At 42.8% G+C, this 25835-nt stretch overlaps 1 protein-coding gene across 2 annotated transcripts in view; it reads left to right on the plus strand.

Annotated features, from left to right (window-relative positions):
- The first annotated feature begins 580 nt into the window (after positions 1-580).
- The window catches only part of b4galt2 (UDP-Gal:betaGlcNAc beta 1,4- galactosyltransferase, polypeptide 2), an 81767-nt gene continuing 56512 nt past the window's right edge, over positions 581-25835 (plus strand). The window contains exons 1-3 of one of the 2 annotated variants that reach the window (XM_042090911.1): positions 581-846; positions 961-1032; positions 11167-11604. In XM_042090911.1, coding sequence (XP_041946845.1) covers positions 11259-11604 — 346 coding nt within the window. In that variant the 5' untranslated portion in view covers positions 581-846; positions 961-1032; positions 11167-11258. Of the gene's footprint in view, positions 1033-11166; positions 11605-25835 lie in introns of both variants that reach the window. The other variant, XM_042090902.1, reaches the window with a different exon arrangement.

Consider the following 25835-nt stretch of genomic DNA (forward strand, 5'->3'; position numbering starts at 1 on the left):
CTCTGAGTTTTCTAACATATATTTAACATATTCAAAATACAAGATATAATTTTGCAATTTGTAGGCTATTTGATGGGTCTTGTAAAAAGTAGGCTATGGAATTTGTGTAAAAATATTTTTTTCTTTCTTTACGCAAAACAGTTCACGTTTTGAGTTTTAATTTGATCTCTATAATTAATTTGTATCTCTATTTTGCCCAGCTACACAACAACAACGTTGGTATTCCGATTTAATGATTTAACGATGCCTCTAATGCAATGTGTGTGTTTTTGTCTTAATGATGCAGGACAGGGCCTCTTAGGCTATCTAACCACACAGCATAAGTCACATCATGATAGTGTCCTAAAGCTTAGTTTCAAAGCAGCAACAATTAAAAACATGCAACACTGTCTGACTGACTGACTGACTGACTGGTGTGACGTTGAATGCCATACAACAAACATTTTTCTCCCCTTGAATTGACCTGATCATTTTATTTTTGGATTTAAACTGGTAACAGTAGCTGGCTTGCAGTGAAATCGGCTACTCTGATGACGTTTGAACCTTCCGACTCTCCGTACTAGAAAGAAGGGGAAAAAAACCTGCCTCCAGTGGCTGTTTTATTTGTCCTCATATCCACGCTCATATCTAGCTTAGGAGCAAATATGTAATGCCTATTTGGAAATCGCGGACAAATGCATAGTTAGTCTAAAAAATATAGTTGTTGGTAGGATAAATATCTGTTTATTTAAAAAAATGAAGGATCCATTTCAACTGTCTGATATTTTCCAAGACGTTTTGATGCGTGCGCAAGCAAGGCTACACAAAAAATGAATTTACCGATACCATTATCAGTTGGAAATAACGGTATCGCATTGCTTTATCGCGTTGATATTATGTAGCTTTATACTGCACAATCTATGCGTTTTTCTGTCCTTTACGCTTTTTGGCTGAACTGACAGTCTGGTATTATTTTGATAGTCTGCTGAACACCAACAAAGAAATGCATCCATAAGAATTGAATTGGTGCCCTGGCTCGCTTGTTATCACGAGGTAAGAATAGCCATAAGCAAATATTGCTGCCTGTTTTAACTAATGTAATATGTGTGTAACGCTTTGTTATGGTCTTTTTCGACTCTATTATTTGAGAAATGCTGACTGCCATTTTGATTCACATTTCAGTAGGTAGAGTAGGCTATCTCGTATTGAACGAACCTGCAGTCTGAATTTTTTTAATGTTTTAGATTCTAGGATATAGCCTATAGTAGGTTGATCGTTGTTGTAAAAACAGAAAATATGCAACTCTTTGGTCAGTCTGTCGAATTATCAAGGTCTGTGCATACATTGCAGACATGGCATGTGTGATGCTACAGTAGAGCATCCCTTTGCTTTTCTTTTCTTTGTCACAATTGCAGTGGACTCGCTAGACCATGCACCTTTCAATTTCATCGTTCGCGTGGTGCGCAGAGCTATTACAGATAGATTGAAGGGCTTACTACTCTCTTCTTTGAAACATAGTCGGTGAGGTTTTCATTTGTGCTTCATGTCGGCGAGATTGTACCACAACTATCTATGTTATTGTTCTGCAATTTATTTTTAATTAGGCTAGACCATGCAAGTCTGGTACATGATGTTCCCAGTCTCTTTCATTAGAAAATGCTAGCCTCACTGTAGAGTAGGCCTACAATTAACCTCCCATGACGTAGCCTACCATTAACATAAACATTTATTCTGAGTTTTTACATTTGGTATGCTATTATATATTGTGTGATCCGGTGTTGATTTACTGTAAAATATGAGGGCAGTGTCACTCAACTGTGCGTCCTGTTCTTAACTGTTAAGAATGAAAGTTCCCATCTAGCCAACTTATTTGAGTATGACTATGGCATAACATATTCAACAGTGAGGACTCATTGGTTTGTTGCAAAGAAAAAACATGGTGAAAGAAGGATGCCCGAACAATTCTGTTATGGACTGCTCACTGGACTTGATACCATTATCCAGTGGACTCCATCCCTTTCGGATGCCACATTTTGCCACACATATCTGCTTTGAAACCTCACATTCATTCTTTCATATTAATGCTAATACGTTTGTATACATTTGTAGCACAATTTTAGGGAAACATTAATGCCACATTTGTGTATTCACTGTTGCAGACACAGAGCCCATCAATGTGCTAGTAGCTCTTATGGAAAGCATGATATGGGATATATGTTTCAGCTTCAAGGATCCCTCTACAGTCAGTCTTATTAACGACACTACTCTGTGGGTTAGTTCATTTGAATACTTAAACCAACTCCATAGCATTGCATTGGAGAAGGCTATAGCAGGAGCAGCAGTAGTAGTAGTGCCAACCTTTATTTATTTTGAACTTCAGCATCAACATGTGTGAGATACTGTAAGTTAACTTTGTTGTCATGCAAATTATTACTCATTCATCAAGCAGTGCAGTGGTCTCCCATTCAGGTTCATGGCTGGATGGTGACACTGCTGTGAAAGGAATCTTGTCAGTCTGCACTGTGGGGTGCTTGTGTGGCAGTCATGGCCCCTCTGCATACAAATCACTGGTGCATGTACTCAAGGAATGGTGGAGTGGGTTGAGCAGGTAACAGGCAGCTGGATAAGACACCCCCCCCCCCCCCTCCAATCCTCCTCCCATCCCAACTTGATCACAATGTTTTATCTGCATGGCAAATATTTATTTGCATTTATTTGCACAGCAACACAAATGCTATTTGTGTGTTAAAAACACTGTACAAATAAATGAAAAAATACATGATTGTTGGCAATATTTGCAAATAATTGATCTGATAATAGGCGATGGAAATTATAATCAAATCATTTGAAGAATTATACCATAGGGACACTGAATGACTGTCAATAGGCTAATTGTTATCACAGTTGGTTTTTACTAACGACAGGGCAACTCGTATAATTTGACTGATGGCCACTGAGACATCTATGGTGAAAACCCTCTCGTTGACTGGCAGAGATTTCCTCAAGATGTGTCATACATAATCTAGTAGCAGAGAAATACATACACACACACACACACACACACACACCAACAACAACAACAATTACCTAAATAATTGGCAGATTAATCGATTAATTGTTGCATCTCTAGTTTATTAATTTCTCCAGACAGTTGTTTTGATTTTCTGTGACATTTCTATGATATTTCGAGTCTCGAAGTTATTCATGCTGACAAAAATAAGGTTGTCCTTCTGAAACATTTAGTTGACATTAGACCAATGTATCATTCTGTTTCATGACTAGATGTAGAGGATATAGGGGCTTCGATTGACTTCTGTCAGCAATGAATAAGTTATTAGTTGAACCATATTGACAATTGATCAGGCAAATAGAGTTCGTCTTACCAGTCCTCTCTCTGTCTATCTTTCTCTCTCTCTCTCTGTTCATCTTTCACTTTCTCTCTTTTTGCCGAAAACATAAAAAGGGTGTGGAATAAGGAAAGTCCAGGATGTTGAATACTGGAATATTTTCCTTCTACCTTTAAGCACAGACCTGTAGATAAGCATGCCTCATTTCTTGATCGTTAGGAATGTTTACCTTATATTGCTTCGCTTTAGATGGGTGGCTGGCTAGGAGTGTTTCATAAGTGATGTTGGGATTTGTTGTCATGGGAACCGAGATCCAAGTGACAAAGGTGCTGTCGAGTGCACTGTCTTTGTTTTCATTCATTCCCCACCTCCTCAGTGGCCTTGAGATTCCTTCCTGCCTCAGTGTTTAAGGAGGACCGCTGCCTGTGTGTAGTGGTGTTGAGAGATAGGCCTACAGTGCAGTTTAAGCTGCATTTTGCTAGGATGTGTGAACAAAGCGGGAGTGTTATGGTGGACTGCCCCAGTTACCTCTAGCAGAAGCTCTGCCTCAATGCAGCCTTGAGCAGTGGAGGTTTAATTTGTGTGTTGGCTTAAGATGATGCTGAGGAGCTCAACACGGAGCAGGCAGAGGCAAGGTTTAGTCCAAGGATGAAGGCTGCGCAGCTTAAATCAGTTCTGGAGAGATGCCGTGTAGATGGGATGCGATAGAGGCTGCACGTATGTTAGCCTAAACCGCACACGGACAGAGGCAGCCCTGGGAGCCGTGAGACTGGTTTTTCCCTTGTCACTGGTTTGTCTGAAAGGTGAAAGTGCTACATGTTTGAATTTATGTTGAATGATTATGCTCTTCGGAGTGTGTTATTTGTCAGACATCTTAAAGGATTAAAGCACAAGTCATTGTGCTAATGTCTGAAAGCCTTAGAGTAGGTGTTGGTAATTGCGAAGAAGAAGCAAATGATGTGTACATCAAAATTGTGAAATATGTTTGTAGGCTATCCATCCCAATAACAAGTGTAATTGTACCCATCAAGTCAGTCAGTCAATCACCTGAGCCCAAGTATGGAACTATAAGCTTTCATATACAAGCTTGATGTCACTCATTCTTTAAATTCAGAAATCAGTAAATTAATGAAATGCCGTAACATACATAGGCCTAACCTTTTTCACGGCACATCTTAATACCTTTAACTTGTAGGCTGAATGTTGCACACATGACAGAAGGACTTTCAAACATGCCTTTTTTTTGGCCCTGTGCTCTCTGCTTACTTCCATTAAATCATTTTTTAAAGGCACAATTGTATCTAAGGTTCACAGTTCTCCCAGTTACATACCAAACAAAATTGTTAGATTGTATGTTATATTTCACACTTCAGCTGCAGCATTGCTCCACTATTAAATATGGCATGTAGTAAAATTGACATTTTTTCCTAAATGGTGGTTATTCGTTGGTGTATATCTTTGTAAAATTGATTTAGTTTCAGATTTGACATAGTAGATATTTATTGTACAAGTAAGGGGAGCCAAGTAATGTATTGGTCTTGCTGAACTTAAACTATATTTATGTAAGTAATTCATTATACATTTGTGTATGTATAGAAATTAGTTTTGGATTGACATCACTCAAATTATTCCATAATTTTACATAAGGACTGTCTCAATGGAGTCATGTGGCAAGCATTTGATTGCCCATCAGTCAGAGTGAAGTGAACACTGCTACTGATTGATTATTTGAAATGTGTTGAGCTGCGGATTATTTCAGCTCACAGTATTGGTTGTATTGGTTGTGGTTGTATTGGTTGTGACAGTAATGATTGGTTGCAGTTGTATTGCTTGTGAGTGACAGTATTGGTTGTAGTCTGTATATTTTTGCCTTTTTGCCTACTGTATAAAAGTCGTATTTATTCCTACTTACATTTCAGGTAGGCCAACATTATTTACACAGCATATCAAAATGCCATGACTCAGAACTAGTATTCCATGAAATACATCACCGGGAATCAGGTGACTGATAGGAACAGGAGTGTGTTAGTAAGGATGTGCAGTGCATGGGAATGATATGGCTCTCTGGAGGCACCCCAGCCCATTCGGGCTGCCTGCCCTGCCGGAGGTGTCTGGACAGGACACCTGAGGGATGATACACGCTGGAGCCACAAGTCAGAGGCCATTGAATCTGAGGTTAGAGCTTCCCTCACCTCCTCTGTGTCTGCTTATCTCTTCCTAAGTCGCATGGTGATTTGACAAGCCGCGTTAATGACCCTCGCTAAGCTCCCGGACTGCGCTGGAAAACACCTCCAGCAGGCTTAGAGGGCCCGTCCGTCAGTGTGTTGTGCCTCCCAATCCCCCCCCCCCCCCCCCCCCCACACACACACACCTTTCTTGCCTGTGCAGTGTCACTCGCATCAGGGTTTGTAAATGAGCTTGATAGCTAAGGAGGGGTATTGATTAAAATATGATTAAATGAGTGCTTGTTTCTCACAATAGGTAGAGATTGTTATTATATTGCATTGTAGTGTAACAGCAGGATGTTCTCAATTTGAATAAAAAAATCCAATGAAAAATGAAAGCACCTCATGATGACACTGTGGCAGTCTGAATAAAAATGGAATTGAATTTTCAAGCAACATAATATCTCTGCCCCTAATATTGTATGGATTACCATGCATACCATTTCATGCTTTTACAATATATTTCCATTCAATTTCAATTTAATTTCACTTCTAGAGCGCCAAAACATTACACATGTCTCATGGCGCTTAACAGAGTGTATACATTCAGAGAGGGCCCATGAGTAACAGGGGCGAGGAAAAACTCCCTAGAAATGGAGATACATATAGGAAGAAACCTCGAGCAGATCCACGACTCAAGGGCCTGACCCATCTGCCTAGGGTCATTTACAGAGCAGTAAGGTCTGTCTGTATACATGATAAATATATTCCTGGTGTGTCTGGTTGTGTTTAAAGTGAGTCTGTTTGCACAAACTGTTTGGATATCAGTTATAACAATCAATAATTATCAAACAGCATTGTATAAGTATGGTATAATTATATATACTCTTTTGATCCCGTGAGGGGAAATTTGGTCTCTTCATTTATCCCAATCCGTGAATTAGTGAAACACATTCAGTACACAGTGAACACAGAGTGAGGTGAAGCACACACTAATCCCGATGCAGTGAGCTGCCTGCTACAGCGGCGCTCGGGGAGCAGTGCGGGGTTAGGTGCCTTGCTCAAGGGCACATCAGCCGTTCCTACTGGTCGAGGTTCGAAGCGGCAACCCTCCAGTTACAAGTCCGAAGCGCTAACAAGTAGGCTACGGCTGCCCCTTGTTGTGTTTGTCAAATTGGTGAATCACAGTGAATAACAGTAACTGAAGTATTAGTTTACAGTGTAACCTAGTTCACATTACAACTTACAACTATCTGATCACTGGATGTTGTGTTTAAAGTGAGTCTGTACCCTGATGCTGGATTACAGTTTTCTGAATATGCTTGATCACTTATATCCCTTTAACTCAGTAATTAATTTTAAAGCACCCAATAGTTATATAGCATTTTAAATTTAATGGCACAAAAAAGCCCACTCATTGCGCGTCATTTCCTGTGGTCCATGGGAAATCAGATTGAAAGGGGCCTAATTGCAGTGACGAGGATGAGGACCATGAAACCCAAGTCTGTGTGCGGAAGACGGAGCATCACACAGGAGTCGAATCCGTCCTCATCAATTTTGCACTCCCCGCTGAGTGCGTTGTAAACTCACTCTTGGATGAAGTCCCCGTACATGTGGCGGAAAATCTGTTTGTCTGGAAACGTGGCAATCTGTTAGGTGATTCTCTAATGAATAAGCTGGAGCTATCAGACATCAAAGCCAAAACACCCGTCACTGGGATGATAACATTCTTTGTAATTAATTTCACATAAGTTGCTGTGTATGATTCTCCATATAGTTGGTCTTGGCTTGTTTTGGTGTAATGGTGAGCTGGCCAAGCCTGGCTGCACTGTGGGGTTAATGCTGGCTGGCCAGGGCTATCAGTTGCAGCAGCAGTCTCATGAATTTTGGATGAAGGGGCAAGGGAGTGGTGTGACCATGAGTCTTGGCTGCTCGCTGGGTTGGATAGCATCCCGTGTCCGTATCCGCGCACAAACTCGCATGGATGCACCCAAACACACACAGCACACAATCACACAACACACACACACACACACACAAGGACATGCTGCATACCAAAAGGGGTTTTGTGGGTTTTAGAATACACTGCTTGCTACACAAACAAAACTACATGTCTTGTTGGCTTTTTATCACTTTTCTCTCCCCCCCCCTGCAGCTGCACATTGCTAAAAATACAGAGTGAGTGAGGTCATCAAAGTGTGCCGGGTCTCTTTGTTCAGGCTTGATAGCTGCAGGGCTGCACATCCAGAGCTGAGCCTCTCACAGTTCAGTGGGCCCCCGCCGGCTGTAGGTACAAGATCAGCTGTCATTGATCCGAAGACGTAAGCTATACTGCGTAGACTCGAGAGTGTGTCAAAGTGATGGGTGTTTGAGGGGGAGTCATGTGTGCTGTGTCTTGCAGTCAGTCTGCAATGAAAAATGAGTGTAAATGAATGTGGCTCTGTTAGGAGAGCAGGCTGTCTGATGGCTGGTAGAAAAGAAAAAAAAAACACAGAAGAATAAAGGGTGCTTCAGGATCTGAATGAGGAGGATCTTCATAATTGAGGATTTGTGTGAGGGTGTGTATGCGTATGGCTTTGTGTGTGTATATTTGTTTGTATGGTCCGTGTGTGTGTGTTTGTGTATGATTTGTGTATGTGTGTACAGTAGCACTGGCTGTACGCTGCTGATGTGTCTGTGGTGACCCGGGTAGAGCCACTGTGGTGGTGGTGAGGGGGGGGGGTTGGGTCCAGCTGTGTGCCCTACGGCGGCCGGCCTCCTCCTCCTTAGCCTGCCAGATGTTCCAGGGGCCAGGCAGCTGCAGGACATGCCCATTCCTCCTCCTCCTCCTCTCACCCGCTTCTGCTCGCTGTCTCTCTACTGTGCCCGCAAAACCCCACTCCTCTGTTTGGATGGCATAGCCCTCGAACCACTTTAAATCACCTAAATGCCAGCCTCTTTCCCCTGCCAGTGTGAAGAAGTGAGGTGCAATTGTGTGGGTACGTTTTGGCAGCCTCTGTTTTTCAGTTCGGAAGGCTGAACTTTGTGCGGTTTTCTTTGGATGCCACTCATCAGTCCTTTTTTTTGCAAAGAAGCTGTTAAGATGCCGCCAGTGCCTTGTAGGGGTCTTGGCACACACAGAGAAGCGTGTCAAAATGTGTGTCAAATGGAGTGTAGCAGATTTGAACATAAAGCACAGTGTTTAACGAGATGCACCAGCTAAGCTACATGCTATGCTGTCATGGATGCTAGGTAACATAACAGGCAGGCAGCTATAGAGGTATTACTGTAAATGCCTTTTTAAACACTTGTTTTGCAGTGTTTTTTCTCCCCTGATTGCTTTGGGAAGAATCCACGGCTCTGAGATGGACCTAGTGCTATGTTTAGGAGCTAATTAATAATGCAAGTGCTGATGAAGAGTTTGCCACCGAACAGTCTGCCTGCTATTAAAATTTGAACATATACATGCTGTACACATTTTGTTGCCAATTCCTTGGGACTATCTCCTCATGTTGTCAACCTAAAAGCCTGCAGACCAACATCCATTAGAGTATCACAAAAGCACTGGGTGAAATATTCATCTCACAGTAGTCCTAGCCTGTCACAAGACACACTCATTGCTGAAAGATGCTGACACAAGAGGCTCTGTTTGTCATTCTGTTAATTCCAGGTACTGATCTACTGCCAATGTAATAAATTAGGCTCCATTGTATGTTTTACTTTTTGGCTGATGGGCATTATTGTAGAGTTGTACAGACCACTGCTCCAAAAAAGCGCTGCACTAATGAAAAATGAGTGTGGTCATTGTTGTAGTTAGATACAGTTTAGTAATCTATCAGTGACCTGTGGCTGCTATGAAAAAATACCAAATCAGATGTAATGGTACATTATGGTCATTTGGCCAAGGTTTAAATGCCTCTTTTTTTGTTGTCAGTATAAAAGCAAAATGGCAAAGCAAGCAAATGTCACCTTTTTCACTGGATGTGAAATTAGTCGTTTGGCTAATAGCGGTAAGCACTTTTGCTAGGACTGCAGTTTAACTCATCACAGTATGCAGGAGCTGATTACTGTGTAATGAGGACTTCTGAGACTTGTACTGTAGGAGAAAACGCTGGAAATGTCCCCTCCCCAGCCCGCCTGAGTCTTCTCATCGCTTGTTATTTCACACCATTGGGGGTGATGTCTGTCTCGCCAGTTTCAACCGTTTCTGATTTACTCAGCGTATTGATGGCCCAGATTGTCATGATGTGTTGATGTGGGCAAAGGCATGGTTAATGTAACAGCTTTTCAGTCTGCTCACATTTATGGATCAACAACAAAGGTGGCATATTTCACTCCACTGTGATGGCCTAAATGGCAGTGCAAATGCACAAATGCACACCTCACTCCAGAGCGACAGAAAGCAAGCGATGAGAAATTGCCGTCATTTTGCCCTTTGTTCACATGGCCATAGACTCTGCGGCTCAAAACGCTTGCTCCCTGTCGTGGGTGGGTACGCCGGGTGATTTTTAGAGAGAGCAGCATGGAGCGTACAAGGCCACTTCCATTCATAGCCAAGCCTGTGGCACTCACCACCGTGGTTCAACAAATTATCCAGCGCCCTAATCCCACCCGCCCGCCCGCGCGTGTTTGTTTGTATGTGGTCTGTGCGTGTACGTCTGCAGATGTGCAACACCGCCATTTGTGCGAGAATGTCTCCCTCTTTGACCCGGGGTCTTTCAGTGGTTGCTAGAGTGTGAAATGAGGAGGCTTTTCCCTCTACGTCTCCTCCGGCGGAGGGAAATTAGCTCCAGGCGGCAGACCCCAGTCTGTTTGGGTCCTCGCTGGCGCGCCTTCCATGCCTTCCACGGGCCCCCCTCTCATCTGCCTGATTGGAAAAACCCATCAGCACTGAAATTGCCCTCTGAAAGGTTTTGATGGCCACCCAGTGTGTCTCTGTCTATCCCCTGCGCTAGCCCCATCAAGCCTAAAGAAAGTCATTTTCTCACCATCGTTGAGCAAATAACCATGCCTAGAATAGACTTTATAGAGCATTTGTTTATTGCTACGTGTGTGTGTGTGTGTGTGTGTGTGTGTGTGTTTTTATTTTTTATTTTTTTGCTTGTGGTTTTTCACTACCATCTATCGCAATCCACAACAACAGTTATCTAAACCAGTGCATCAGATTTACTGTCTGATGCATACAAATTGCTGGCTACACACTAGGCTAGGCTATTTCAATTCAAAGCGTGTTTGGTAATTTCAGATGAAATGGTCCTCAAAAATAAAGTGGCAAAACAGTCTTGCTTTTAGATAAGTGTCCACTGTCAAAGGCTCTAATTGGAAAAACACAAAGCAAAAACTACCGAGCGTGGTAACAAAACATGACTCTGAGGCGTCCCACCATTCATGAGACAGACCTGCCTGTCAGTCATTCCCTATGCAGTGCCTAACCCTAAGCGTGGTCAGTCAGCCATGCGTGTCCCAAGTCAAGAGGGACTTTAGAGAGAGCAGTGGGTTAAAGTGCTATTTTGGCTGTTTCAAAAGAGCTAACCCCAAAATTGATCATGGCAGCTGTCATTGCTCTCCCCAGCTGTGTTTTGAATAGATTTTGCATTGGAGTTATCAACCGTATAAAGAGTATGTGAAGTTTGATGCTGCCAAATGTTACCCAGATCACAAGAGCAGCAGGTTGAGTTTTCTGTGTGTCTCCGCAGGTGACCTCGCGGAGCCGTCGCCCGGGGGATCGGCGCGGGCTGGAGAGGAGTGACCGGATGCCCGTAGCCGAGCAGCGGCCGCGGCCTCGACCATGACCCGGCTGATGTTGGGCCGGACCCTGGAGCGGATCTGCAAGGGCGTGCTGCTCCTGTGCCTGGTGCACTTCCTCATCATGATGATCCTCTACTTCGACGTCTACAGCCAGCGCTTCGACATCTTCAGCCGCTTCAACAACGGCCGCGGTGCCAACGCTTCGCGGGCCAACGCCGCCGGCGCACACCACTACTTCTACTACAACTCCTCCCGACCCAACGCCACCTTCGCCAGCTTCCTGGCCACCGCCGATCAGCTACTGCCCAGCGGCAGATCGGAGGCCAACCACACGCCGCCCACTCCCAAGCCCATCCCGCCGTGCCCGGAGGTGCCCCCTGGCCTGGGTAAGTGATCTAGCCCTTCCACATTCACTCAACCATGACTATCTGAACCAGACAGCACCTCTCCTTTTCATTTCCTTTTGGAAGGTCTTTGAATAAATTGTCAAATACTCTGAGGAAGTTGACACAAAACGGTCTTGAATGGTCAAAGTAGCTAGATCATCTGGCTGGCTTGGTATGGCTCGCACTGTAGCTTGTTATTAGGTGTATCAATACAAGTAGATGAGCTTTCTAAGCAGCAGAGAGAGATGGAGAGAAAAGAATGGGCTGATGTCCTGATGAAATGGATTGCCAAGACTAGTAGATGGACTATAGGGAATGAGGGATAAAGTAGACAAAAAAGTGTTATTGAACAGTTACTACACTAAATATGTTCCTGAGAAGAAGTCAAGTCTTTGCCCAATGCATGGACACGCTTACAGTATGTGTGTGAGGGAGGATTCACAGCAGACTCCAATTACTGTAAAAGCCATCATTTTCTACCTGCTTTGGAGGCAAGGGTAGAATAGATTTAGTGTCAGCGCTTTCCACAGAACGGCTGTATTTCTTGTCACAACACATCACAAGCTGAGACTCCAAGTGCTCTGAAAGCAGCACTTAAGTGCTCAACAATATACACAATGCTGTCTTTTAACAAAATATAACAAAAGCAATAACACATTATGCTGTCTTCAAGTTTTTAAAAGCTGATTCTTTTTTAACACACTCACACTGCATTTTCTTTTCTTTTACTCTGTTTGTCAGTAGTTCCGTAATGAATGTTTCTACTAACTTTAACTCGAAACTCTGCTGTACAAGGGAACACCTTAACTTGAAGAATCTACTTCATCAGCTGAAAAAAATGATAAAAACACTCATTAACCACAATGTCATTGTAAGGCATTTCCGAGGCCATAATGAGCCGTCCGTTGTCTAATGAATTTGCGATGGCTGCGAGCAGCAGGCCTGCACCACCCATGTCTTGCTAATGAGTTTGAAGCAGAGCTCCTGAGGGGCCTTGGGAACCATGCCGAGTCCACCTTTTTATACCTCTCTCTTCCCCACCCCCACCTTTGTCCCGCAGTCTAAGTTTTGCTCGCCTCTCTTTCACATCATATTCCCTCTCTCTCTCTCTCTCTCTCTCTCTCTGTCTTTCCCACTATCTCTCTCTCTCTCACTATCTCTCTCTGTCCCTATCTCTCTTTCTCTCTCTGAAGTTGCTGTTTGTTGACTGTATTTGCTTGAGGGCCACGTCAGCGTTGGTGGATGGCAGGTTGTTTATGGCCTTCCTTCTCCCTCCATCACTCTGGAACGAGCACTTGATGGACTGCCTCTGAAGCCTGACCCAGGGCCACGGTCCTCCAGTCTCACCGCCATGATGGAGACAGACACAGTGGGGGACACATGACCACACTGGACACACTGCAGTGTGACATGTCTATGGAGAGACGAAAGCACAGAGGATGCTTTGTCCCTGGGTCATCCCAAGGAAAGAGAGCATTGTCATGGTCTGAAGTGCATGGTGTGCAGTTTGGTTCATGATTGATTTACCAATTTTCTGAAAAAGCAGGACTGAACGTGCCATACATCCAACTGCTTATTAGAGATGAGAGCTGATTTTATGTTTGCAGGATAATCAGATGCACGGTCAAATAAACTGGGGTTCTATAAGCATGACTCAAAGTGAGCAGCACAGGTGACATTAAATTGTGCCAAAGATGTGATTGGACAATCACTGTTAACAACATACACATTATGGTGTCACAGTAGTTGTGCTTTTGAAAGACCTCATATGAATGCCTCAGATGTAAATCATATGTTATTTGAATTAATCATCATAAGTTTTGTAACATATGGTAGACATCCATTTGCAGTAATTTCCATTGCCATGTGGTAGATCCCAACTGTTATGTGTTAGTGCCAGAAAAGACTTTGTAGTGAAGCAGACAGTAGTTGAGAATTAAATGCTGATTTCTAGTTGTTGACAAATACCCAGTTTGTTAAATTGGACAAACAAATCATCCCAATTATATCTGATTGCATTTTTAGATTTTAAAAACATCAGATTGTTGACACATGTACAGTCAAAAATAGTCATTTTTACATAACGATTCATAAATACCTTATTATTAACTATAACACTTAGCTTATCTTAAGTAAGTAGGTAAGTAGGACCTAACATATTTACAAGCAGCGCTAGCAGGTATTGTTATCTAAATGCATTGAACCTATGGCCATTTAATGAGCAGAGCCTTATTTATAAGTCTGGCTGTTCCTATGTGGGACACGATAGAGAGATAGAGAGGAGCGCGGTGTGCAGGGAACATGTGGCAGGACTGGGCTTCCTGTGTGCTTGCTGGCCACAGGTGCAGCCTGCTGTGGATGTTATGGAGCAGCAGGCCCCGGCCGAGCAGCAAGGGCCATCTGTAGACTCCGTCCCAGCTGACAGGTGCTGCTGGTGGGGGACGGTGTGTGCTGGAGGATGGACGTTAAGGACAGACTGCTCAGAAGCTGGCACAAGAGTAGGGATGATAAAACAAATGAAGACCAGAAAAGAAAGTGTGAAAAATCAAACAGAAAATAAATTGTGCCTCATATCGCCCTAATTAAGTTCCGGTTATCACAAGGGAGCCAGAACTCACAATGTGGATTTGCTTTTTTTCCCCCAAAGATGCCGTTCTTATCTGTGCTCTGTGCTTTAGTTACACCTCTCCTCCAAAAACGTCTTAATGAAGCTAAACCTGCCAAACCTGATTTGTAGTATGCCAGAAAAGCCCCCCCCCCTTATCCTGCCCGCACACCCATCGACTACCCCTGTCCACCCTCCCTCTCCCTCTCTCTCTCTCTATATAAAAACATATAGTGTCCAGTGAGTAAATCTCCAGTGAGATAAAAACAATCACACATATAGTGTCCAGTGAGTAATGCCTCGGGGCCGGGCGAGCTCCAGACGAGACTGGCACCTGCGCCCATGAGGGTGGACAGATCATTTTCTCCAGCCGACCTCTCGGGAATCACCGCCATGAGCGGGGGAAGCGAGGGAGGAAAAAAGTGTTTATTTGAGGAGTGGAGCGAAGCAGTGGAGCAGGACCACAGTGAGGGAGGAGAGGAGAGGAGAGGAGGAGAAGAGCAGAAAAATCCTGAAATACTTTCAGAGGACTAGATTGAGTTAGTGTGTGTGGGATATGTTGGGGGGTGGGGGCAGTATGGGGGAGATAGGGATAGATGGGTGGGAGAAAAACAGTGAAGGTGTTTTCGATGGCTTAGCAGTTGCACACGCCGTAATCACAAAGCTTGCCTTTTGCCTGGGGCCATCGACTATATTCCTTACTTAGCAAGAGGCAGCAGAAGCATTTTTTATCATCAACCCTTTACCAGGGGAGGAAGAGAGAAGCTGTGTTGGTTCCCTTCTGTAAAGTCCTTTAAAAGCTTGCCCTGGTTTCTTATTGTTTGTTATTGTGTCTGTTTGTGAATGCTCAGTAGTCAGTGTACAGCATATATATTGTATATACGCTGCCCCAGTTCACGAGGGCAGACAACAGCATCTCCATCCCTACTGTAGGCTCAGGGACCTGGACATTCACACTCAGACACAGCCACAAAAACATGTCCTGCTCTGTCTGTCTGCGACTCTGCGCGCAGGAAACTCTCTTTACTTATTCATCAATATTCTTCGCCGCCCTCCTCCTCCTTCTCCTCCCCCCCCCCCCCCCCCCCTGTGCCTTTATGTTGTTTTTTCTCCCCTCGAGTTCCTGCTAAATGCCAGGCTGTGCTCGGTGCTGCCAGGGCTGGTCGCTGGCACCCCAGGGCTTGGCCAGGTTCTCTGAATGAGAGTGTATTATAAATAGCCGCGAAACATCAGGCCCAAGCACCCCCCCCCCCCCCCCCCCCCTCCCCAAGACTACCACTTCCTCCGTGTTCACTGAATATTTTGTTCAGCAGACTCAGTGCAAGACATGTTATTAGTGGCCAGAACAGAACACCTTTCTGGGCTTTTAAAGGCACTCGCACACTGTGACAGAGAAATGCCTTTTTGTCACTTTGTCATGGTCTGCAAAAGCTTGCCTTTTTGTTTTGGGTGATACATTTGAGATTGTCAGCTTGCCAGTGTCATTGTCATTGTCAGTTTACTGTTATTCTTATTATGACCGCCGCGCAGCGAAGTGGCGGTCATATAGGTTTAGTCAGATTTTTTTTTTTTTTTTTTTTTTTTTTCTTTTTCGCATGCCCAAATTTCCGTCAATGATTCCTGGGACACTGAAAGACCGGGGTACACGAAACTTGGTGGGCATGTAACCCCACATGGATAGCATGGAACCATCGTTTTTCGTTTTGATCTGTAGCCCCCCCGCTGGACTGGACCCCCCGAAAGGAGGGTAGGGCAGACACAGTTTTCTGTGAATATCTCGAAAACCGTAGGGTTTAGGAGGACCATTTTTTTTTGTATGTTGATCTCAAGGGGCCATGTCAACCCATTCCATAACCACTCATTTCATGTATAGCGCCACCTAGTTAAACACAAAAAAGTAAAAATGAGGTGTTGTAATTGAAGGTATCTGTGACCTAACATAGTCAAAACTGCACGAAATTGGAAGTGTAGGATCATTATGACACCCTCTGTATGCACGCCAAGTTTTGTGGAATTCCGTTCATGGGGGGCCACACAATAAATTAATTTATGTTACTATACACCAACTGGCCTGTAGGTGGCCGGAGACAGTTTTCTGTGAATATCTCGAGAACCGTAGGGCCTAGGAGGTCCACCTTTTTTATGTATGTTGGTCTTAAGGGGGCATGTCAACCCATCCCATTACCACTTATTTCATGTATAGCGCCACCTAGTTAAAAATGAAAAAGCAAAAAATTAGGTGTTTTCATCACAATATCTCTGGCTGAAAAGGTCAAAACTGCACGAAATTAAAAGTGTAGGATCATTATGACACCCTCCGAATGCATGCCAAGTTTTGTGTACTTTCATTCATGGGGGGCCTTACAATAAAATAATTTATGTGTACATTTAGTGACGTACACCAACAAGGATTCCCGGGACACTGAAAGACCGGGGTACACAAAACTTGGTGGGCATGTACCCCCACATGGATAGCATGGAACCGTCATTCTTCGTTTTGATCTGTAGCCCCCCCCCCCCCCCCCCGCTGGACTGGACCCCCCGGAAGGAGGGTAGGGCAGACACAGTTCTCTGTGAATATCTTGAGAACTGTAGGGCCTAGAATGACCAATTTTTTCCGTATGTTTGCATCCAGGGGTCATGTTAACCCATTCCATGTGCACACATGTGCATAAACAGATACACACGCACACACATACATTTACAGTAATCATACGTATGACACATACTCACACAGTAGACATATGTACGCATGCATGCACATGCACAAACACACATACGCAGGCAAACACACAAGCACGCACATACACACACACACACACACACACCCACACACATAAACATAAATTTGTACACGCACACATGCACACAATTCAAGAATTTTTCCCGTCATCTACTCCCTGAATTTTTGGTCATTGATACCCGGGACACCGAACCACCGGGGTACATGAAATTTGGTGGGTATGTAGCCCCACTAGACTTTTACGGAAAAATTTCATTTCGTCCCCGGGGACCACCACCAACCCCCCCGTGCTGGGCCCCCTGAACCGCAAAAAAAAAAAACAGTTTTTCCTAAATAACTACCTGAACCGTGGCACTGAGGATGAAGAATCTTTTATGGTATGTTGGTCTCAAGGGCCCACATCAACCTGGCTCATAATCACTCATTTGTGATTTGCACCCCCACCCCCCGGTAAAAAATGAAAATGCAATATTATTCTGCTTTAATCGCCCCTATCTTCAGTTAAGATGTTCAGAACTGCACCAAATTGTATGTGTATGATTGACCTGGCATTCTCCGGGGGTATGCCAAGTTTCGTAGAATTTCATCCATGGGGGGGTCTAAAAAAATTAGGTCATGTGTACATTTAGTGACTGTACACTCATTGGCCTGTAAATGGCGGTGCACACATATACACATGCACACACACACAGGCACCCACATACTATCGGTATTAGAACGGCCGATACATAATTACAAATTCAGTAGGATTAAAAGAAAGCCAAAATAAATATTCATCATCATCATCATGGCTGCATTTTCAGTATTGGCGAGAAGTAGTCGTTTGTCCACTAGATGGCGCATCGTTGCAGTGAGACGTAATTTTGTTGAAAGTTAAAAGTGGGTTGGAAAAAACAATGGACGCTTCATACAAGGACTGTAATTTACCGCAGCGAACATCTAATAAGGATAGGACGATGTTCACATGAAGTGTAATTCCCATTTCTTCTTGAAGCCGAAATAAATCTGAGGATGTTTATCGGACATGCTTGGTTTTTACTGCAGGTACGTTAATCTTGTAATATCAATAAGGACCTAGGTAATGTTACGTTAGCGTTGGTTGAGTGATGGAGGCATTTGATTTATTGCATTTGTAGAAAACTATAAATGCGGTTATACCAAGCAAATGTATAGCAGCACTGTTTGTATCTTTCGACTGTCATTTATTGCACGTGCTACAAAATCATTCTGTGCAATGGAAGATTTACCAACGTTACACCGGTCTGATACAGTTTTGCCTATACATGCCTGAGACTGAGACGCCTGTTTATTTTGTTTTAAGTGCGTGCAGGGTGTGAGAGGGGAATCGATGTGCTTTGATTACAGCTTGGTAGTTGTAGTCTGTGAAATTAAAAAGCACGTGTGTGTGAAGTATCCAAACAATGACACCTTCATTTCATTATGGCTGCTTTAGCAAAACACCTTAAGCTACTGTGTAGTGGGTCCCATTTAGAAGTGGCTACTTCATTCGCGCTTTCCTTGACTCATGGAGCTGCGTGAATGTTATTACAACTTTTCGCCACGATATGACAGTTTAAGTCCGCTTGATACTGTAAGGCGTAAGCCATTGGTTTCCAAAGGAGATTTTATTTGTGTCGCCAGCATAGCCTATTGACAATTTATGTTGTAAATAGGCCTACCTTATAATCCTACCTGTAGCTTAGGGAAGCTAACAGCTTTCTATTAGGATCTAGTTTGTTAGTTACCGTTTTGTCATAACTCCCTGATGCATTTTTGCATTTAGAAAAACCAGAGCGTGTATATCTCAATCGGAAAATTAAACAATATCGGGTGCCTATGGACTAGGCTGGGTGAACCCAGTCTGATCTGCCCGCTATTTATTTTTTGATTTCTTAAAAGATTGAGCTTGGTCTGATGAAAGCCAGACTAGCCATGGACCTCAGTTAAAACAATGCAAGGGAACATGAATCAGCCTATATTTGCACTAACAATAACGGACAAAAGCTCTTCAACTTTGGCCCGATAAAATGTGTATGAACAGTCTAGCGACGCATTTCATCAAGGCCCATTTGGACATGTCAGTTATTTGCACCACTGGTTAGATGTAAAACAGCATTTCGTTTCAGACTAGGCTACTGTTACTTAATGTGTGCATTAACAATAACGTTTCAGACTACTGTTACTTAATTTGTGCATTGACAATAAAGTATTACATGAACTAAAGATGACTAAAATCTTATGTAGAAGAAGAAACATTCACAAAAAATCCATCCATCCAAAAATGACCTTTGTTTTTGATAGCTGTTGAAAACGGCATGGAACTGACAGAGATGTTTTTGTTTAAAAATACATTAAAAAAAAAAAAAAAAAAAAAAATAACATTATGCTGATACCTTTTGCTTTTCCCAAATACAATGTAGCCTACAGGTGTAAGTGACCTTTCATCAATCCAGTTGCAATGGATGAACTGTGATGAACTGCCCTACTTGTGATTGTTTAGAGATTTTAAAGGTTTTATAACAATGCTACATCTTCTTTGGCTATTCTACAATCTATTCACCTTTTCAGCACCAGTAGGCTACTTTCTGTGCAGCCGCACACACACACTCAGGCATGCCAAACAAGCATACACAAAAGTTTCAAGAGTGGGGGATGGAGTAAAATATGGAGACAAATTGAAGTGTGATTTATTTTCGCGGAACAGCTGGACAGGACTGAGCGGCGGTCATATTTTGTACCGCTATGCGGTACATCTAGTTTAATTAAATGTCTGTGCAGGATTATGTTTTCAATCCTCAAAGTCTGCAGGTAGTGGCATTATGTAATTGCTTGTTAACTAATCCGTATAATAAGATAAACAATTAACTGCCATATTATGTGGGTACACAGGATGTGCGCCACATATCTTCCTGCCCAATGTTTTAAACTGATGAGGCCTGTGAAGGAATGAGTAATAAAACAATATTTAGGCTTGCATGACTGCCAGATTATTTTCTCTCCCTCACATATGCACTGTTAAGAAGAGACTCAGCCATAATTAGAAGCTATATGACCCTGACAATGATGGCAATGGCCTCACATCTCTATTAGCTGTATTGGAATGAGTCATCTTCCTGTTTCCCCATGGTCGACCCTAATGAACAAATTATTATCCTCCTGCCCAGATGCGTTGTGAGCACACTGTAACATCATCGGCAGGGTTGAATCGATATTCTGACCAGGTGCCACGTGAGTGTGGTATCATAGACTTGTGTGAGCTGTCCACGTTCCCCAGAGATGGATGTTTCCTTCGTTCAGCTGATCTATAATGTGGCGGTTCCATTTAGATTGTCACATCAGGTCAGAGTCACCGAGGAGCACAATCAATGGGAGCGAAGGAACAGCGTGGCCTGGGCAAAATTGGGCCTCGTGCTGGAAAATTGCTTCCATCCTTCTCATTACCCCAAGGCTGCTATTAAGAGGTTCCTGTCCCTAACTAGTTAAACGACAAATGATGAATGACAAAACAGAAATGTGATATTGTCATCTCTAAGTGGATTGCAGAGGTGTACTTTCCCTTTTCTCTCTTTCTATCTCTCTCTCTCTCTCTCTCTCTTTCTCTCTCTCTCTCTCTCTCTCTCTCTTTCTGGCTTTCTTTTTTGTAGGATCGACACTGTGTCCATGTTTGTCTTAAAGCTTTGCTTTAGTAGTAGTGGTGGTGGTGTTGGGTGGGTTCTGCACTCTGGGTGTATGGCTGCATTAAAGATACATGCAGGCCCTGCTCCTTATCTTGGCTATGATGAAATGCCTGGCTCGTTCACAACTCACTGATTTATAAAAGCAGCAGTAGCAGTAGTGGAGGAGGTGGAGGAGGAGGAGGAGGTGGAGGAGTCGGCACAGCTCTACACAGCCACTGCACTAGTGGAACGTTCCCAGAGTTCATCATTTATTGAGGCCAAAACTGGTCTTCTGTGGTTTATTCATGCACTTATTTATTTACAAGCCTTATTTGTTCAAGTCTGTTCTCATTTCTTGCTGGCCAACTTCGAGACTGCTGATCCCGCAGAGGAAGCCGCCGTGGGCCATTAAAAAAAAAAGATTTGAGAGACACATATTGGATTAGCCCTTAGACCTGTTAATGCAATGAGCTCGCACAGATTACTATGAGAGTAAGCTAATAGGATGAGTGGAATCTGTCTCACTTGTATGTCCAAGAGGGCAGACCCAAGGTGTTACGCGTAAAGAATGCAGGTTAATACATTTAAAAGATCGATAGAATATATTCATTCAGATGTGAACGTGTGCTCCTCACTTCCTAGGGGACAGCCAGAGAGTGACATGCAAACTGCTACAACAGAATGTGATGGTAACATGCTTCTCATTCTTCATTTGTCATTTGGTCTGTGACTGACTGTGTACCGTGATTCTGCATGCATACAGTGTGTTTTTGTAGTTTTTCTAATGACATCTTTGCCCAAGGCCTCCTTGTTGTGGAGCATTATAGAGACATACAAATGACTACAGAATGGCAAGAGTGGTGAGGACTGCAATGATTATTTGCAATGTGTTTGAGGTGCCCTTAAGAGTATCTCTGCTTTCGTTTGTGCGGTTCTGAACTGAAACAAATGTTATTCTAAGGCTCAATGTAAAGATTGCATTTCTGGATATTCTTTTAATTTAGAAAATGTATACCTTAGATCTAATGTGACTTTGTACCAGTGCTATTTTAAGGCTGTATTTTTAGATTTTCAAATGCATTTTATGGATCTTAGTTTTTTTTTTAGAAGGTTTCTAGCATTTATCTTGGAAAGCTCATAAATACTGTACTGTAGAACACATAAAAAACATGGGTAACACTTTATTTTAATGTGTCGCTGTTACAGTGTACTTACCTAATTAGGTACAGTGGTACAACCGGTGTAACAACATGTACTATCAGGTACTATCATTGTACTTGCATAATGTATTTGTGAGTACCTACATATAGTTGTTACATTGTAATATTGAGTGCTTTTACAAAACTTTGCCAATTTGCCTAAAAGAGGCAAAGAGCTGACCTGAGACCTGCTGGATGGGGTACTGTAAATCGGATCATGATATATTTGATATACAAAGCATGCTTAGCTCCAGTCAAGGCCTCATTGTCTTCAGTGTACATGTAACAGTTGTGCTGCTACAACCTTGTTACTCTTTGATACAGTGGAATAAACTGGAACAGGTCTTGTCTTGGAACAGGTCTACTAATTCACATGTACTGTGTGGTGTAACAGCAGACACGTTTCAACACATCAATTACAGGATGCATAACATCATTGACAGGATGTATATATGTAGATGTAAGTACTTAACTGGTACACTTTATTTTAATGGGTTTATTCCACTGTATCAAAAGAGTAATAAATGTGTACCAACACAGTTGATACATGTACTACAGTATGTACTGTAGGGTAATGGCAGACATGTTCCAAGACACCAATGACACAACATACATGTAATATGTAATTGTAAGTACTTAACTGGTACTGTACACTTCATTTTAATGGGTTTATGCAACTGTATCAAAGAGCAATAAGTGTGTACCAACACAGTTGATATATGTACTATGTAGTGAATTAGTAGACCTGTTCCAAGACATCGAAGACATAACATACATGTCATACTGTATGTACATGTAAGTAATTAACTGGTACACTTAATAGGTTTATTCCACTGTATCAAAGAGTAACAAGGTTGTAGCAGCACAGCTGTTACATGTACTGAAGACAATGAGGCCTTGACTGGAGCTAAGAATGCTTTGTATATCAAATCTATCATGACCAGATTTACCCCATCCAGCAGGTCTCAGGTTAGCTCTTTGCCTCTGATGAAAATTTAGGCAAATTGGCAAAGTTTTGTAAAAGCACTCAGTATTACAATGTAACAACTATATGTAGGTACCCACAAATACATAATGCAAGTACAATGATAGTACCTGATAGTACATGTTGTTACACAGGTTGTACCACTGTACCTAATTAGGTAGGTACACTGTAACAACGACACATTAAAATAAAGTGTTACCAAAACATGTTTATTCCAACAACATCACCATACAATGACTGTTGAATATGAATGATGGAGCTCCTGTATAGAGATTGACTTGTGACTCCTCTCTGAGTTCATTGGTAGGGAGGGATCGGGGATGTCTTTCCTTGCAGGGCTTCTCTTCTGCTCCTCACTCTGTTGTGGCTGGTCCTCAGCCACAGGGCCTGTGTGGTGAAATAAGCATGTACATCTGTCACCTCCATATACAGCACAGGCCAAAAATGGAGATGGCCTTTTTCACTAGAAAGAAAATAAATGCCACACTCAATTTATGTAGGTGTCCCCCCGCAAGCCATAATGCTGCTTTGCAGTTTTTTCCTCCCAGTCGTGAGAAACACTCTCGGAACAGATTCAATTGTGGTGTGCTGTGAACTCATCTATGCTTCTTTCCAAGTGTTTCTTTGCTTTCCCATATGGTTGGCCTCAGTATCTGATTCATAGTTCATAAGACTTATGAGTTATTCTGAACACAATAACAGGCATTGTATTCAACAGAATTATTTGAGTTTTTCTTCTACCTCAGCATTTCTCAGTATGATGTTATTATTACGACCATTATAGAACCATTACACCAAATGTAAAACTACAGTCTCTTCAAAATTGTATACAGTTAATGGATGATATTGGTCAAAACATTCAAGAAAGCATTATACAGGGCTTACAGCCCTCGCCAATAGAGAAATATAGTAGGAGTGGACAATATGATTGGGTTGGTTAGTCTCCGCACCTTTAGCGTCAGCACCTGAGACCCAGCAACCCCTCAAAAGTGCTCTTCACCACAAGCTCTCTGCTTGTCAGATTACCAGGAACTTGTTGCTTGCCAGGCGTGTCTGTGCATTGTTGCAATTTCAAAAAAATGTCCATGAAGTTTTTCATCATGGACATTTTCATTAGGTTCTGTCTCTGTTTTTCATCACAAGTCGCTTATTTTTTATTCCGTACACTTTCTCTCTGTTTACTGTGTATGTGCCGAGACAAATCTGATCAGTAGATATAAGGCCCTGTCTTCTGCTGACATGTAAAGAGGGACATCAGGTAATGCCATCTGGACTCAATCTCTGGCTACTGTACTGGGCACAGTATACAGTTCCTCATGGACAAGTCAGCTTTAATCCAGTTTGAACCAGCAGCGCTCTGAAGATTATCTCAGACAGTTGCTTGACCACTCAGACTTTAGAGCTTTAAATTAGGCCTAAAGTATGTTTTCCAGATGGAATTGGTGTTTAGACATTTGCCAATGTATTCAAGAGGTAAATGCATGGCAGGGCTGGGAAGTTAGCATGTACATAATTAATTTAATTAAAATGAATGCAGCTTTGAAAGGGATTAAGGCGATAAACCTTTTAAGGACATGATTATGGTCCAGTGCCTAATGGTTTCATTGCTTCAAATTCCGAGATTATTTTAACTGTCATTTTCTAAAAAAACATAAATACCAAAAATCCAGTCTTCTGTATTGCCCATAGAGTTTCTTCTAATCTTTGACTTTGTGGCCAAAATGGTTTGGAAAATCCAAGATATCAGCTCCTGCACATATGCATGCTTGGTTTTCTTTTATAATAATGATAATAACAATAATTAAAAGGTGTTTGTTTGTATGGTGCCTTTTTCAAACCCAAGGTCGCTTCATAGGGGAATAAATAAACAAATATGACACACCATCAACAATGAATGCAGAAAATAATTGACAAGAGACAGCAACAATGACAGCATGACAGACAACCATAGCAACAAAACAACAAGCAACAGTGCCTACACAATATAATTGATATGATGGCACAAAGAAAGCACAACTGTTCAAGAAGTTGGCAGAGGAAAGGGGTGGTAGTGGTGGTGGTTTCTTTTTGGGGGGGGGGGGGGGGGGGGGGGCTATGAGTATCAGTAGTGTATATTTAAGAGATGTGTTTTCACCTGTGTCTTGAAATAGGTGATGTTGGTGTAATGTTGTGAATGAGTGTTCCAGACTCGGGGCTATAGCACTGAAAGATCTGCTCCCTATGGTGGCTCACCTGGTTTGGGGGACAACCAATAATCCTGTGTGAGATCTTTTCTTTTCTTTTCAAAGGTGGTTTACAGTAGAAATTAAATGTTTCTGAAAGGCTACCTCAGCCACAAAACGTGCCAGGACTAGTTTATTTCAGCCCCCGTTGAACAGCTCTAGGTAATTGGATTTAGAGAGATGTAGTGAAAGACGTCCAGCAATTATGGGCCGTCTCATAAATCATCTGGGCTCTCTAGACACAGTAATGCAGCAGGTTAGAGCGGAGCTGCAGAGCCCACAGTACCCAGTCAGAGGAGTGAGGCAACAGAGCCAACTCTCTGAGGTTACGGAGCAGTGGGAGGGTTAGACAGACACTATTAACATATGCAGTAGCACGTGCATACACACTACACATTATCATACAGAGTGGGGGCATGTAAACTGTAGAGTTGGTTTCATGTGTCTCTGCTGCTTTACCAGAATCGTTTGAAGATGTTTTTGAAGAAGAAGAAGAACCAAGAAGGTTTTGCAAAGCCTGCTTTGTTGCTCTCCACCCTGCTGATTTAATGGTACTTTAGAGAGTGTTATTGTGTAACACCTGTCTTTGTCTGTGTCCACACCTGCTCACTAAGCATAGGCCTACACAGCACCAGAGCCCAGGCCAGTGAAGCTATTTGTTGACGTTTGCGAGCGGTGGTGTCCTGAGGTTGTGCCAGGGTGTGTGTTGTGAGGAGCTGGAGGAGGAGGAAGTGCGTTAGACTGAGGAAGTAGGTCAGCACAACCTTTCTCCAGCATCTCGTGCAGACCCAGCAGCCGAGCGAGCAACGCTCCCTGAAGCA

The sequence above is a fragment of the Alosa sapidissima genome, chromosome 1, assembly GCF_018492685.1.
Source record: "Alosa sapidissima isolate fAloSap1 chromosome 1, fAloSap1.pri, whole genome shotgun sequence".
NCBI lineage: Eukaryota > Metazoa > Chordata > Actinopteri > Clupeiformes > Clupeidae > Alosa > Alosa sapidissima.